Source organism: Anser cygnoides, chromosome Z (assembly GCF_040182565.1).
Source record: "Anser cygnoides isolate HZ-2024a breed goose chromosome Z, Taihu_goose_T2T_genome, whole genome shotgun sequence".
Lineage (NCBI taxonomy): Eukaryota > Metazoa > Chordata > Aves > Anseriformes > Anatidae > Anser > Anser cygnoides.
In genome coordinates, this window is record NC_089912.1 from 49,139,900 (window position 1) to 49,155,554 (window position 15,655).

A 15,655-nucleotide genomic window follows, 5' to 3' on the forward strand; every position below is an offset into this window, starting at 1 on the left:
TCACAACTGTCAGTATGCTCGTGGTCTGTACGGGACTTACTGTTCTGGCACGTCTCTACCTTGATGAAACAGCTTGAGAGGGATCTCAAGAGATATAACAACCACTCTGTAACACGGCATCTGTACTTATCTCCTACCAGCTCTTTAATGAAGAGGGGAATCGTAACATTAAGCAGAAAAGGCAAAGGAATGCACTCAGTAGGTGTTGCTTCTTCGGTTTTTCACGTTTTTCATTCATTTCAACAAGCGATTGTTACAAGATAAATATAAAAACTGTTCTGGTTTCCTTAATTTCCCTGGCGGCTGAGAGACGATCACAAGCACCGGTGATCATCAATCCAAGACTTGATGCAGTAGTGTTTTTAAAGAAAACTACACAGCTGTCACTTTGAAAGACTGCAGAAGTAACTGATAATAATATTTATTGTAGGAATAAGTACTATTAAACCTGCTGAATTGCCAAAACCAGAATTTGGCACTTTACAATCCCATATGGGATTTTTTTACAATCCCATAATCTTAACAGGGAGGGGCGTGTTACTCACTTACCATGCACAGAATAGAGAAACGTAGAGGTCAAGTGATTTTCTTTTCCAAAAATGTAGAGTCTCTGGATTAACCTAGAGCCTATGTCCCATGGTTACACCCTTTCCAGGCTTTAAAATTAGATTGCTTCATCTTAGCAAGATAATTCTGCAGCATTAGAAATGCAAGAGACAAATCTGCATGCCCTACAGGCAAAAAAAAATGTACATTTACGTAAAGTGTCTGCTCAACTATGCATGGTGTATAGTATAGTTAAAAGGTGTCCGTGTGCAAAGTAGATATTTCTGATCAGTTTTATTTGTGGAGAAAAAAAAAAAGTTCCTAGTTTAAGCACCAGAAGGCAAATATATGTCACTTTCTCCCCAGTTATCTAGCAGTCTGTAGTGTCCAAATCATTTGTCCTTTGGAAGACTCCAAAGGACACACAGCTTAAATGCAACCATTCTGACCCAAAACAGAATGTCTGTATTCCTGTACTAAATGATTCAGAGCATGAACTACCCTTTGTGTACAGTCTCTTTTAACAGTCATTTATAAGTGAAAGCAGTAATTAATACTTGCAAAAAGTAATCCTATATAGACTATGGAGCGTACTGGGAAAACCTTCTCCAAAGCACATGGACTTAGAACTCTGTGGTTGCACGGAGGGGGAAGAGGGATTACAGCAAAGCAATGTTAATGATCAATAACTTGGAATCCATTTCTTTCTCTAACACGTGAAATGGTGTAAAACTTTAAACATCAAAGATTACAAAAGGCTTTTAGGATGTGTATGTTTAATGCCTGGGTATCTGATTTCTCTTCATTTTGCATTGGTAGTACTTTGATAAAAAATCAAAGACGTTTATCTATGAAGAGGATATGGCAATACGTGTCAAGTAAAAATAAAATATGTACAGATGGCATAGGCATAAATAGTCAGCTCCCTGGGGTATTAAATTGATATATTGGACTATTTATCCAGGTCTAAACAGATGGAACTCACCACGGGGAGCAAAATTTGAAGAATGAGGGCACAAACATGGTGCAGTGCTATCTGAATGCTCTGGCCCTGTAAACTGCCCAGAAAGAAAAAGCACTGGTTGATGCCTGCTTATTGATACATAGAGAATAACTCCATAGAGTTATTATAGATACGTGTATTTGATGCTGTAACTTAATCATATAGTATTCAGAGACTGAGCTTTGCCTTTACCAGTAGCGTTGAACAGTCATCCTCAGTTATTAAAAAAAGAGTACTTTGTGTCCTTGCACTAGAATTCAGCAGTTTGAAAACACTAACTCCTATCCCCTGTTTTCCTGTTGCCTTTCCTTACGCTTCAGGTAAGTTCATTTCATATAACTCGATATTACTTGCCCAAACCCAGAACGCTAGACAGTGATAAAGGTCATATAAAAGAGGTCATACACTCCAGCTATACTACACAGAGGACATTTGCTGACCCCTTTTTGCCAGGGTGCATGCAGTAGCTCACAGAAAGACACTGACTCTTTGCAGACTAAAGGCACAAGGCCTGACCCTGCAGCCAGTTTGCATTTGGAAATGCTTGGTGGGTGTGTTATGCCAGCCTAAAAAGGTACTGGTAGCAACGTGCTGTGGTATGAACGTTAATCTAAGGAACAAGGATCATGACAAAAAACGTAATGAATCATTGCAAAAATCACATTCTTCGTACCCTTTCGAAGTTGTGGAAACAATTGTCTCTGGTAGTAGTGCACTGTGAAGTTCATTAACGTGAACATTGTTATCAATTTCTTGAGTTTTGAGAGTGAGATTGCTAATAATGAAGATAATGCTCCATCTACTCTAATTTATTGACTTGTTATTAACTTAGAAACAAGAGATGGGCATTTCCTACTGAGAGTTGCATATGACTCTCATGCATATCACCATTAAAGAGAAATCACTGAAACTACCTGGAAACCACCAGAAAATGTTTTATAGAAATGGCAAACTATATAGGATGCTGTATAGGAATGGCAAAGTGTAAGCAAACACTATCTTTTACTAAAACAAACAAACAAAAGCGTTCTTCCAGCTGCTTTACCCTCTCCCCACCAACGTATGAAAAAGGAACTGTTTATTTTACTAACGTATTTTTTTGACTGATAAAAGCTATTTCTCCCTGCAAGCCTTATCTCAACATTTAGACCACTATAGCTGCAAAAACACAACTAGTTTCTTCCAGTAGCGATAAGCATGTGGGATCAGTCTTCAAGGAACAAGAGAGCATCTTGTGTCTAGATGACATATAAAAACTTCAGTGGCGGAATGCAACAAGGACGCAGGCCCCCATACAGTCTGAGAGAAGGCACTGGCAACTAAACAGCACTCAGGACACTGCTGGAAAGAGACGGGGTGGCAGAGATCAGTTACTTGGTTTGGTAAAACCACTTTTAACTACACGCTTCAAAGTCTCAGTTGAAATTTGCACAACCTACTTGAATTCTCTGGGTTTTTGGCTTAAAGTGAAAGACAAAACAAAACAAAACAAAACAAAAAAACAGCTAAGTTTTGCTGAAAAAGCTGACGGCTTATTTCCTAAAGCATTGCGAGGTGCCAGCTGTTTACTCGAGTGAGAGTTTTAGACATGTAAAAATGCAGCACACAGTAATCAAACAGTAGTACTTGTACATTTTATGTATTTATGATTTTACTTGCAATCTGTTGCATCTTACAGTCCTGTTCTGCGGAAGGATCTGAAGTGAAATTTTTCTGTGTTCTCACAGATTTATTTATTTTTTAATAAACTTTCACATCAGAGTTAATTTTTATCCCTCATCTCCCTGGTGAGTCTTTTTTTTTTTTTTTTTTAATGCAAGTAACAATAAAAGACGCCTAGCTGCGACTCCTGGCAGCCTCGCACATCGTTAACAACGCAATATAATCGGCAACAAAATAACTAAACAGGAAATTGACCAGCCCTTCTGCTCCTTTCTGAAGCAGACCGACAGCTCTCCTCAGACGTGCCGCCAAACACACGCCGGCTGTGGCACACAGCGTGCTTCATTTCCCCTTCACGGGACAACGGGTAACGTTTTTTTCGCACGTATCTCTCATTTCAGACTGTTCTGCCGGGCCTGCGGCCCGAGCCGGGGCAGCCCCTCGGGGCGGCCGGGCCCAGCCGCGCTGCTCCCCGCGGCGCCGGCGGAGGGCGGTAGCGGCCTCGCGGCCTCCCGTTCGCCGGCGCCGGGCCGAGCCGGGCCGAGCCGAGCCGGGCCGGGCCGTGCTGGCTCCTCCCCGGCCGCTTCCTCAGCGAACGGCGGCGGCATGTGGAGGCCGGGGGCGGCCGGCGCCGTGCGGGCGGCTCGGCGGGCGGCGGCGCGGCGGCGGAGCGCAGGCCCCGGGGGCGCCCCGCTGGAGGGGGCCGCCGCCGCCGCCGCCGTCCGGGGCCGGGCGGTGAGTGCGAGGCCGGCAGGGAGCCAGGGGACGGAGCGGGGCGGCCTCGGGCCTGCCGCGCACCCGGGGGGGGCTCCTCCGGCCCGGCGGGTTTGGAGCCCGAGGTGCCCGAGTGCGGCTCATGGGCGGGCGCGGGGAGCGGCGGCGCGGCTCGGCTCGGCTCGGCTCGGCCGCGGCGGCCGAGGTGGGTGTCCTCGTACGGAGGGGTGCCGGGGTGCTGTGCCTCCGGGTGCAGGAAGAGCTTCATCATCAGCCGCTCAGGGCGTTGTGGTGGTCGGCAAAGCCCTGCGCGTGCACGTGGAAAGGCAGCAGGAGTGCTGTCCTAACCGTTCAGCCGAAAACACGCACCGTCGTGGCGTGGGCGGGGAAGCAAGGGGCAGGCATGCCGCCTGCATTTCTTGGCAGGTAGCACGGGTGCTCCCGCGAGCGTGTTGCACTTGGGGATCAGCGTTACTCACACCCGCGTTGATGTGTGCCTTCCTCAGCCGCAGGGCGGCTGCCCGTCGCTCTCCTTTTGTCTCAGGATGCCCACACGTTGACCCAGCTTTTCTGTCATTTTGATCTGTATTAATCTCCTTTAAACGCGAGAGAAATTATAAATGAATCAGCTTGTTGCAGAGAAGAGATCTGGAATATGGCAAGTGGTGAAAGTCAGCTCTTAACGTCCGTAAGCGAGGAGCGCTCGGGGCTCCTGTGCATTTCATTTGGATGTGCTGGTGGCTGCTGGCAGGGGGACACAGGGTGCTGACAGTGAAGCGTCCGAGTAGTTGATGCGTGTAGAAATCCTGGCCTAAACCAGTTGTCTGAGCCTCCTCTGTAATTCTGTGTTATAGCGATAGAAAATAGCTATTTTAAAATTAATTTTTTTCTCACTAGCTTGTAACAGAAAACAAGGATATTATAGATTGGCTCAGTCATCCAGGGACTAAAGCTGCATAATTCTTTCTGTATTAGCTCTGTAATACAGAATGTAAATATTTTACTTGAGGATGGCAAGGTCTTCCAACCTATTTAATTTGTGTGACCAGTATGTAACTCATAATCTTCATATTTTAACTTTTAATTCCCTTTTACTTACACATATTTTCAACAGCAGTTACAATGTGCTTCAGAGCTGAAGAGCAGGACTGTTCAGTTTATGAATATAAGAAATGCAGGAACTCTGAATGACAGAAGGTAAATTTTATTCCGAGAATATTCTGAGATAATATTATTCATATGAAAATACTGCCTTTGCATTTTAAAACAATTGTAGACATGGTGCGGCTATCAAATTAATATAATGTTGATATGGTGATTCACGGGAAAAGTATAGTTCTAGGGAAGATCATTTTGTGTGAGTTTGGGAAGGAAACAACTCCTGTACCTGAAGGTGGGTGTCTAGCACCATTTCGTGTATGTCAGGGAACATGAAATTTGTGCCTTTCACAGGCAGGACGTGACACGGTACCCATGAGAGACTTCTCCCTGTACAGTGCTGCAGCTGGAGGCCCAGTGAACTATTGTGAAGATGTCTAGAGTGGCGCTTACCATTAAGTACCTGAATTGCATCCTGACTCAGTACATGAGTCCTGCCTAATCCTAAGGCCTTCTGTTCTCCAGAACTTTAGGTATTTCTGTGGTATCCCTGACATAAGTGGTGTGGAGTGTGTTTTGGTAATTGACTAATAAGAAACGTTTTTAAAGAGTACATTCTACATCAGGTGAAAGATACCGAGTCCCCATAGATCACAGTAACTGCTGTTTTGCCGTATCTCTTAGCAAAACAAATGATTTCACCAAATTGTCTGTTAACAGAGATACCAACTACACACTCAGTTAAAAGTTGACACTGCCACAGATAGAAAAACTTAGGTGATTTGATTGCATTTCTAGACTGCTCCCACTAACTTTTTTTTACTGACTTAAAGAGGATAACAGAAGCGGTTTCATAAGTGTTGTAAGCCTTATGTAATGGCTACAAGGGTGTTTTGAGACGCTGAAGAAGAAGTTAATTGTAAAAGCATTAGTTCCTGTGTACATTTTAAATGATATCCAGTTACTGGGCTGCATTGGTAACTCCAGGGGAGAAATCAAATGCTGCATGTAGATGTGACATTTGACATTGATGTTCCTAAATCTCTGCTTGTAGCTACATTTGGTTCTTTATAGTCAAATTACTTGTGCTTCTAAACAGGAGGGTCTTGTGTCTATCCATAGAGTTTCAAACAGTAACTATGGCTTAGTTCTTACAGAAAGTCCTTTTATGAAGATGCCTTATTTTGACACCTAACTCTATCTTCCTAATATTGAGGTCACTAAAAAAAGAAGTACACGGTCTTTAATTGGAGTTCTCTACTACCCAAATATTAAAATTCCACCTCCATTTATAAGGTGTGTTGTTACCTACCTACATCACCTTAAGAAAAATAACTACTTGTTTAATGTGATTGTTTCGTGGTTTCCGTGTCCTCCAGGGACACAGTCTTGGTATTTTTTATTATATGAAAATTCTGAAAATGCAAAATTATATGAAAAAGTCCATGTTTTCCTCCTAATTATATGATTGTATGTTGTTTATAGCTCTTTAGATGAGACCACTTACGAAAAACTGGCTGAAGAAACACTGGACTCCTTAGCAGATTTCTTTGAGGACCTAACAGATAAGCCTTTTACCCCAGAAGATTACGATGTCTCTTTAGGGGTATGTTCTAAAGATTCTGTTAATACTTTTAATTACTGTAGATTTTTTTCTTTGAAAGAGAATTTTAAACTAGTCACCTTAGGGACAGAACTTAAAAAGTATTTCTTTTACAGCTTTACTGCTAAAAATACGCCTCTTTTACTGACTATTTTGGTAAGAAGTGACATGCAGTTATCTGATTTGACGATTTAAAATGTTTAGTCTGTAGGGAAAGGCATAGTATAGAATAATGACTGAGCCCAAGAGGAGATAGAAACTGATTTCTGATTCGACAGTGTCCTCTACATTTTTCTAACCTTACATTGACTTCTGGAATCAGCAACCTGTTCCCTCAAGGTAGATGCTAGGGCAGGCCTATGTGGTGTAGTATGTGTAAATCATGTTACTGGTAGAGCAGTTTCATTGATGGCCATGAGTACTGAGAGGGAGCATGTGCCTTCAACAGCCATGACAGATTATGTTTTATCTGGCGCTGATGAAGATTGAGCCTGTGGTGGAGAGGAGCAACAGAGGATGTCTCAACAGGTTGTTGCAAAACTGAGAAGTGAGCGTGCACAGGGAATAGGCTCCGGTCACATGAGACGCTGGGTATCTGATAGCCTGATAGTTGGAGCCTTTAATAGGTCACCCACTCAAATTGCTTTACAAAGTGACAGATCAGAAATGGCCATTGTATTTCTTTAAGGAGTTTATTAGTTTTATATAAAATTCCTGAAATGGGTTGTATCGTGCAGTCTTACACATGACTTGGAGGAAACTGCATTTCTCCCTACACCACTGTCTGCAGCATAGGTCTTTCCATAAAGCTTTTTTTAATTATTATTTTGCATAACTGCTGCGCCCTGTTCATATCTTACCATTTGGAGATTGCTTTCTTCCAGCTCTGTCAGTTAAGGTTTTATGCTCAGGACATTGAACCAGATGGTTTGGGTTGTACAGGGGTTGGGGGAAAACAAACAAACAAAAAAAAACCCACAACTGTAGTTTTTAGACCTTCTCCTGTGTAACTTTGTGTCATCATAATGTTTATTATTTATTTTTCATAGCTAAGATAAACAGTAACGTGTTGTTAGATTCTGTTCTTGCACTTAGCAAATATTATTCCTTGCTTTAATCGAATGTGTAGTAACGTTATGTCTAATTACTTTTCTGGTGAATAGCAATGAATTGTTTAACCATTACTATTCAGTATATTTCAGCATATTATCATCTATTAGACTGATTTAAAGAGCTTAAGACAAACATTAGCAAAAAGATTATCATTAACCTCTTTAGTATTTTTAAACAGTTTGTTATCTGAAGGTTATGAATTCTTTTCTGCCATAATTTTATCTCCAGGCACTGCAGAGTGTTTTGTGCTTGACATTGACTCCGTCTGGGGCTCTAAAGAGTTGTTTGTACATCCATCCTAACTTTTACGTGTACCCCTTTGTTGCACAGACTGTACGATGACATACTGCCTTGAAAGTTTCTGTTCAGAGCTAAGGGTTAAATAGTGCCAGGTTTACCGAGGATAATTCCAGACAAACAGGGCTAGTGCTGCAGCAAGCCACAAGGTGGCGAACGCGGTGAAGGTCTTCCTATACCTATCATTTCTTCACAAGTTATATATTCGTGTCCAGGAGGAGAAAAAAAATAAAAAGTCTCTTTTAAGGAATATATACATTTTACCAGCAGCCCCAAAACTTTCATATGATAGTAAAAAACACATGCGGTAGAATTTCTTAAAATATGATCAAAGTATCTTGCATTTAAAGTTCCTGACAGCTCAAGTTGTCTTTTCTAGTATTTCAAAAGTACTGCCACATGTATGGTTAAAAGTTTTAAAAACCCAGCACTAGAAGTTAACCTTTACTTAATTTGCAATGACAGAGCAACAGTATTCTGCCACAGCTGACACGTAATGTAAGCGATGATATAAAATTTTGTTAACTCTTTGGAAACCAATTTATTTTCAGTGCTTTTGTAGCATACAGCGTAACATCATGCTGAATACTTATATATGGCACTAAGGAACGCACAGAAGAATACTGACACCTTTATATCTGTATTCAGGGCACAACGTGCTCTTACTCTGCTGTCTATCTACAGATCTAAGACTGATGATATATAGAAGAGATTGAACTGATGACAACCAGAGAAGTAGGCTCTTCTTGCCCTTCTAAACCAATTCCGAATTAACATAACCAGCAAGGCAACCTGATGGCAGTATTAATCAGGGATGTCTTTATTTATATTTTATTGCTCACAGCTGTAAATCTGTAATCTAGCAGTACAAGTAAGAGCGTGGAGACTGGAGTAAAGAAAAGTCAGACCTTGAGAATATTATTTCATTGCTGGTAAACCTCAAGATATGTCAGAAATCAGTAACATTGAATTACTTTGTAAGAGAAGGGGGCTCTAAGCTGCTGCACCGGCTACAAAGTAAGATTGTAGGCAGTCACAAATGAAAATGTTTTTGCCCACAATTAAGTGTTTTTACATAGGTAATAGCCTTAGTAGCGACAGTAGCTCTAGTAATATATTCTAAGGTGTGAAAAATATGGATGCACCGAAGAAGCTTTTTTGTGCTATAGCGCGTGATGTGTTTGAGGAGCTGTATTAACTGAATCATAAAATTATGTTCTGCAGGGATGCCATTTTTAACCAGCATAAATTCAAATCATCTGTAGGTTAACTCGGGTCCAAATGTTGTTACTCTTTTATGCTCCTTCAGACAGAAACATTTTTGTCAGCTGCTTTTCAGAACACACTTGTGAAAATGTCAGAGAAATACGAATCATGTTGTCACTAAGAAATGTGAGTAAGATAGAGAACAGAAATGCTTACTAGGATAATGGTCTGAAGCTGGCATAACTAAAACAAAACAGACCTGGAGTTTAGAAGTGGAACATTTTTTAGGTATGATTCAGGATCTAGGCACTTCATCAGAATTACTGGAGAAAGAGTTGTGTTTATTCACTTGGAAACTGTTACAGTTACTTAAAGAAAAGTTAGGTAAAAGCGGATGGATCAGGAATTTAGTCTCGACAGATAAATCTTCTTGATTTGGAACCACACCAGTTCATGGGTAGAAAAAGTTGGGTTTGAGTGATGTTTTAGTCACTGCAAAATAAACTACCAGTTTCAAGATGACAGGTCAAAGCTCAAGAGTATTATTTAAGTAGTGCTATTGTGAATGGTGCAAACACACTAAATCAAACTAACCAGAAGTTTTAAAGTCTAGGTCAGGCTCGAAGATATGCAGGTTGTCTGAGGTATTGTCACACGTTGTTGATTCATAACAATCATTCTTCCAAGCTGTTACTGTTTGGAAAATAGTTGGGAATGTGATACAGATGTGTAAGTTTCTGTTTACAAACTGCAGATCATGTAACTCTTGTCAAGTAACAGGATACAAACTTAAATTTTTCACTATTTTCTTTGTGATTTAAGAGTGGAGTTTTAACAGTTAAATTAGGTGGAGACATGGGAACATATGTAATCAATAAACAAACACCAAACCGGCAGATTTGGCTGTCCTCACCCACTAGGTAAGTTATGTGTAAGGTATGTAACATCTGAAGACTGAGTAGAAATGTTCTTCCCTTTTTTCTTAGCTTTGCATGGATTATGTAATGCCATAAATAGCTCTTTTCTCCAGTATATACTCAAAACATGATTTAATCTAAATGTTCACTAAGATTTTGTTACTGAGGTGTGGGGTATGGTGTAGTATACTGATATGCCCAAATCCAGGAAATGCTTAACAGAATTTTCATACTCTGTTCCAGTCCAAAGCCATTATCTACAGGAATATAGGCTACTCAGGAAAAAAATAATAATAATAATAAAAAATAAAAAATAACACAGCCATGATTAAAAAGGAAAACAAAAACTTCTGTTGGAAAAAGAAATGATGATGTTATAATCTAAACTACTCTTTGTATTTAAACAGGGTGGCTCCTTCCGCTTCAAGCTTGTGGGATTTCCTGCTTTATATGTTTATGTGCTCACCCACTAGTTGTTTTTGTCAAGCTCCTGCACTTCATGGAAGCCTTGGCTAGGTGTGCCCTCTGCCTTCTCTAATGCTATGTTTTGATCCATTGTAGGTTTTCTGGTTGGTTTCACCTGCCGGGGCAGCCAGATATGTGGGAAAATATTGAAGCTGATTCCCCCTTCAAAAACTAATGTGTCCTCTGCCACTGTCCCAGGGAGAGAACTGAGGGAGTCAGTCACCGTTACTGGTGAAGGAACCAGCTAGCTGGAAAATATGAGCACACCCAGTAACTACGTAGGCATACTTCTTGAAGGCTGTTCATAAAGAATGTAGTAATTGCAAAACCGGGAATGGTTTTGCAGTAGTAAAATGTCGTAGTAGGGTTTGCATGGGGGAAAAAAAAAAAAAAGAGAGAAGCTCAAGGGAATTTAAGATTTCAAGAGAATCTATTTTAATAGATAAAAAATTTACCTAAATAAAATTTTAATTTCACTTTAGGGTAATTAAGTACTGATTGGTGCACGTTTTATTAGTCATTTTTCTCTACTGTTAACCTCCTCTCCAGTCCCAGAATCCATTTTTGTTAAAAATAATGTATTTAACAGGCATGTTACTTTTTAAGGCACTGGCCTAGCAAGCGTATCATTCAGACAAATGCGGGCTGTGTGTCACTCATTCATTTCATATATTTTGCAATAAACAATTCCTGAATCTGGATTCTGCTTAAGAGGACTTTCGGGTCCCTGACACAAAGTTTTCAACCATTTATGGAAACCAAAATTCAGAGAGTTCTGTGAGCAAAGATGTACAAGCACCAGAATAGAGTATTTGTGAATGAATATGTGTTAAAGTGCTAGTATCTTTGGTTGTTCCACTGGTGAATAAAAATACATGCAAGAAACTTGAAAATTTTCTGATGGTGTTTTTCAGCATCTGTTGTGAAAAATGATTCACCAACGAGCATTCCATTTTGTGCTTGCTTAACTGGTAATACAGTAAACAGTAGTGTTTCTTGAAATACGATCACACGTTCACTTATTTCCTAACCTCTGAAAATACATGTTGCAACTCCAGCAAATACTGTACGATCTGGAGTGACGTACTGCTAAAATGCAATATACTAGGAGGGGGAAGAAGCAAACGTTACTCTTAGTGATCACTTGCAGTTGATATTATAATTGTGAAATTTGTACAGTGAATGGAGAATTTTGAGTCTTTGAGAATGTATCCCAAGGGAGACAAATTCTGAAGATATGAGAAATATTTTTTTTGTATCCTTTTGACCTTCTGTTTGCTATCATGTATCATACATGCAGATGAACTTGAGTTTCCATAGCTTAATTTAGTTGACAAATTAAAAAAAAAAAAGATGCCTCTGTAACTTGCCAGCAGTGCAACTGCAGTAATTTCTTTTAGCTCCCTTGACTGCAATGAATTTTGAACCTTAATAATGCCTTAAGGTGATATTTTGGTTCTTCTGTCTTATTTTTTTTAAATGTATGCAGACTTTCCCTGAGAGAGAAATTAATACTTAGCCTTTGAAGGCATTTATTAGTGCTCACAAGATCATTAAATGATAAATGTAAATGAAAAAATCGCATTTCTACAGAATTTTGAAGAGTCAGAGAACTGTGGAGGTGTTTCATATGTCGACCTTATCACTAATAGTTACTAAGTAACATTTAAAAATAGTTCAAATGACCGATTTTTTTTCTTTGCCTTCGTTGATTCAACGGTTTGTCTTAGCCTGGTTTTCGTGAATGGCTGCATCCCATTCCGTTGCTCTCTGGCTGTAGGGCAGTATAAACATATACTTGTTCTGCAAAGACAAGTGAGAAATGCGTGGTAAAGTGACTGGAGCACGTAATCCCAATTCAGAACAGTTCCCAGTTCACGTACAGCAAGTGAGACATCAGTGGAAGTCATTCTGATTTCTGTTTGCATCTGTGACTTCATAGTTTGGTTAGTGGTCTGAAAGTTCGTCATTTAAATACGGTGAATAACTCAGGGTATTTGAGGTTCAGGTTAGTGTTTATGTTTGTAGAGAATCTGCAGATTGTCCTCGTGTACGTGTAGTCTGTCTTCTTAGCAGACCTTGCATGCAGTCATCTGAGTTCCAAGGCATTTTGTCCTATCAGTTTAAGTTCAAGGATAAGAGTGATGTTTATCCCTGCTGAACATACCATTCCTTTCTCTTTTCTTAGCTTCTGTAGCTGATGTTAACAGTAGTGAGCACCTGTCAGTCATTGCTCCTGTTTCAGATGTGGAGAATTAGGTGGATACAAAGGTCTGTAATGCAACCCAGGTGTTCAAGTTATTTCCTGATGTTTAATGTAAGGCTGAAGAACCAAGCCAAAAACTATATGATAGCATAGAGGAAAACAGAATTTTCATGTAAATCTCCCACATGGCAATGTATGTGCTTTCAGATGGTAAATTCTTTTATTGCATCCAAAAAGAAAGTGAGATTGGTGGTATGTGTTCTGCTGTGTTTAGAATATCTGCATGTAACTCTGCTGTATCAGCTAATCAACAGCATTAATTCAGCCTCACACAAATATCCTTTGTAATTATTGTGTGCAAGAAGATTATGTGGGCGAGGGAAGAAGGGGGGTAAGGCAGGAAAGTGGGGAGGTGAGTGCCAAAAGCAAGAAGGAAAGGAGCATGTGTCTGCTTGTCAATATTGAAAGATCGTGTCACCTTTCAGATACGTCTGTTAGATGGCTCAGGCAGGTCTGGCCTTTGCTGCTCCGCTTCCCCACACAAATCCTTCTCCACTCTCTTTCCTTGTCGTGGGCACTCTCTGGGTTACATTGTAAATACGTGCTTCCAGCAGCTCCCCATGAATAATCTGTACTTACAGCATGTGTTTTGCTTTCTAGTGGGCCCAAGCGCTATGACTGGACTGGACGGAATTGGGTGTATTCTCATGATAGAGTATCCCTTCATGAACTACTATCAAAAGAGTTTTCAACAGCATTAAAAACTAAATTGGATTTGTCCTGCTTAATATATTCTGGAAAAGAAGATACTTGATGATATTCTACCTCATGGAACTTTAAAGACTTTAAGCACAAGCCCTTCCTTGTTCTCTGAGTACCTGAGCTTACTGTTTTTCCTGACATCACCATGTTGTGCAGCAATATGAAAATAATACATTTTTCTCAAGTGCTCAGCATTTGGGTTTCTGTGTCAGTGCTTGAATCTATGCCCATGGTTGAACACATGGTTGAGGTCTCCCTTCCTGTCACTGCATTTCTTACTTTCTTACCGCAGAAGCTGTGGATTCTTACTGTCTGTAGTTTTGCATGGACTGGCCTGCCTGGTGAGTTCTGACAAGCGTACAAGTGTCAAACTTTTTTGTTGAGACATTAGCCCAAAACCAAGAAATGCCTCTGAATTACAATGATGTAAGCTGTGGTACTTTGATGCGTTGAAGTAAAAGTTGCTGCTATTGATGGGATTTTAATGTTACTGCAGGTAAATAAGGCATAGGAGTCGAATTGAATGTGTCATAAAGGAAATGACTGTGACAGATGGAAACTTTTCATTTTGTGTGATGGATGTAATTTTTTTCTCAGTATTGCAGAACTTGCTCTTTTCTCCAAATTCTCATTTCTTTTATGTTGGGATATTTTTCTGAGCTAAACTTAAAACTATCAACAGGTCTGTATGGTTGTAAGCATCATATGAACTCAAAAAGGCTGGTGTGTAATGTTTAAGCTGTGCAGCAATCTTTCTGCAAATACTTTATTCTCTTACTGTGAATTTCTCTTCCTGTTTTTACTCTCCACAGAGTAAAAAGATGTAATTTATTGCCTGTTTTTTAGTTAAGGTAAATGGAGATCCTTTCATGATAGCAAAAATTGCACCACTGCATTTCTTAGGTGAGTGGGCTTGGATTATCTTTTTTAACCATTATATGAGACTTCCCTTAATACCATGTTCATGCAGAAACATTTCCCTTTGGGTTTTCAGATAGGTTTTTAAAAAAAGAAAGAGATAATGAAATAAATTATTATACTCCAGATCTTACACCAAAAAGTTTTAAAAACGTTGAACCACAAGAACACTAACACTTGCACTGCTGTATTGAGTATCCGTATTATTGCCACTGATTATTCTTGAATTGCCTATGAAATGGGAGCACAAAGTTGTTGTCTGATTCTTGAGATAACTTATACCATATTGTAAACATATTTTTATCATGGGGTGAAAAGATGTTCACTGCAAATTACTTTTCTTAGTGGTTCCTCTGACACTTCTGATTAGTTTGTCATGATTCTCTGGCTAGCTGGAATTATTACAGGTGCGATTAATTCCGCTACAGAAGAACAATAGCTAGATAGCATCATTGTCCAGTACTTATATTTAAAATATATGTTGTTACTAGCTATTTCCCACTGTTAATTATAGAATACCATTTCCTTGGAACCAGATCATGATTAAGTGCGCAAACTGTGATCATGTTAATTGTGCAAACTGTTACATGTTTTTCAATCAAAATTTTACATGGTCACTATTATCTGAAATATATACTCTACTGGATGAAGTAAATAAAATGACTAGGAAGTAATGTAGGAATAAAAGAGGCTTTTTTTTTTCCCCTCAAATGAAAGCTAAAGACAGAACATGTTTTTGCTGTTTTGAATTTAGAACAGTAAAAATAATTTACAGCACATGGAAAACAATAGTATTCCAATCAGTCTCCTAGTAACTGAGAAAGTTACTTAGATACATCTGGATAGATGTTAATTATCTGATACTAGAATCAAGGATACTTCCTCTTGCTTCTTTCTTTGCATGATCATATATAACTTGTGTAATTATTTTTTCCTATTGACAATTCCAAAAATTATTTCAAGAAATTTGCATGCAATTGATTCATTAACATGCATCTGATTCATATTTTGGGGTTCATTCTCTGTGCCTTTTCATCTGGCACAGTTGTTCACACCAAAATAAAATTGCATGTAGAGTTCTGAATTCATTGTGTAAAGTTTGATTTCCCACTATGACAATAAAGACCGCGGTCGGGCGTATTGTG

The 15,655-nt window shown here is 39.7% G+C and overlaps 1 protein-coding gene across 7 annotated transcripts; it reads left to right on the plus strand.

The window, feature by feature from the left end:
* Positions 1-3,704: 3,704 nt before the first annotated feature.
* Positions 3,705-15,655, plus strand: FXN (frataxin). Of its 7 annotated transcripts, XR_010827699.1 has the most exons (7): positions 3,705-3,946; positions 5,040-5,122; positions 6,509-6,629; positions 10,065-10,162; positions 10,567-10,675; positions 12,813-12,895; positions 13,491-13,507. XR_010827699.1 is itself a non-coding variant. In XM_066988268.1 (6 exons), exons 1-5 carry the CDS (start codon positions 3,818-3,820, stop codon positions 10,673-10,675), a joined length of 540 nt encoding a protein of 179 aa, XP_066844369.1. In that variant the 5' UTR covers positions 3,705-3,817; the 3' UTR covers positions 12,813-15,655. The 7 variants fall into 7 exon arrangements, 5 of the variants coding, with proteins under 5 accessions (XP_066844369.1, XP_066844370.1, XP_066844372.1 ...); XM_066988268.1 differs by having other exon boundaries at positions 12,813-15,655; XM_066988269.1 differs by lacking the exon at positions 12,813-12,895 and having other exon boundaries at positions 13,491-13,626.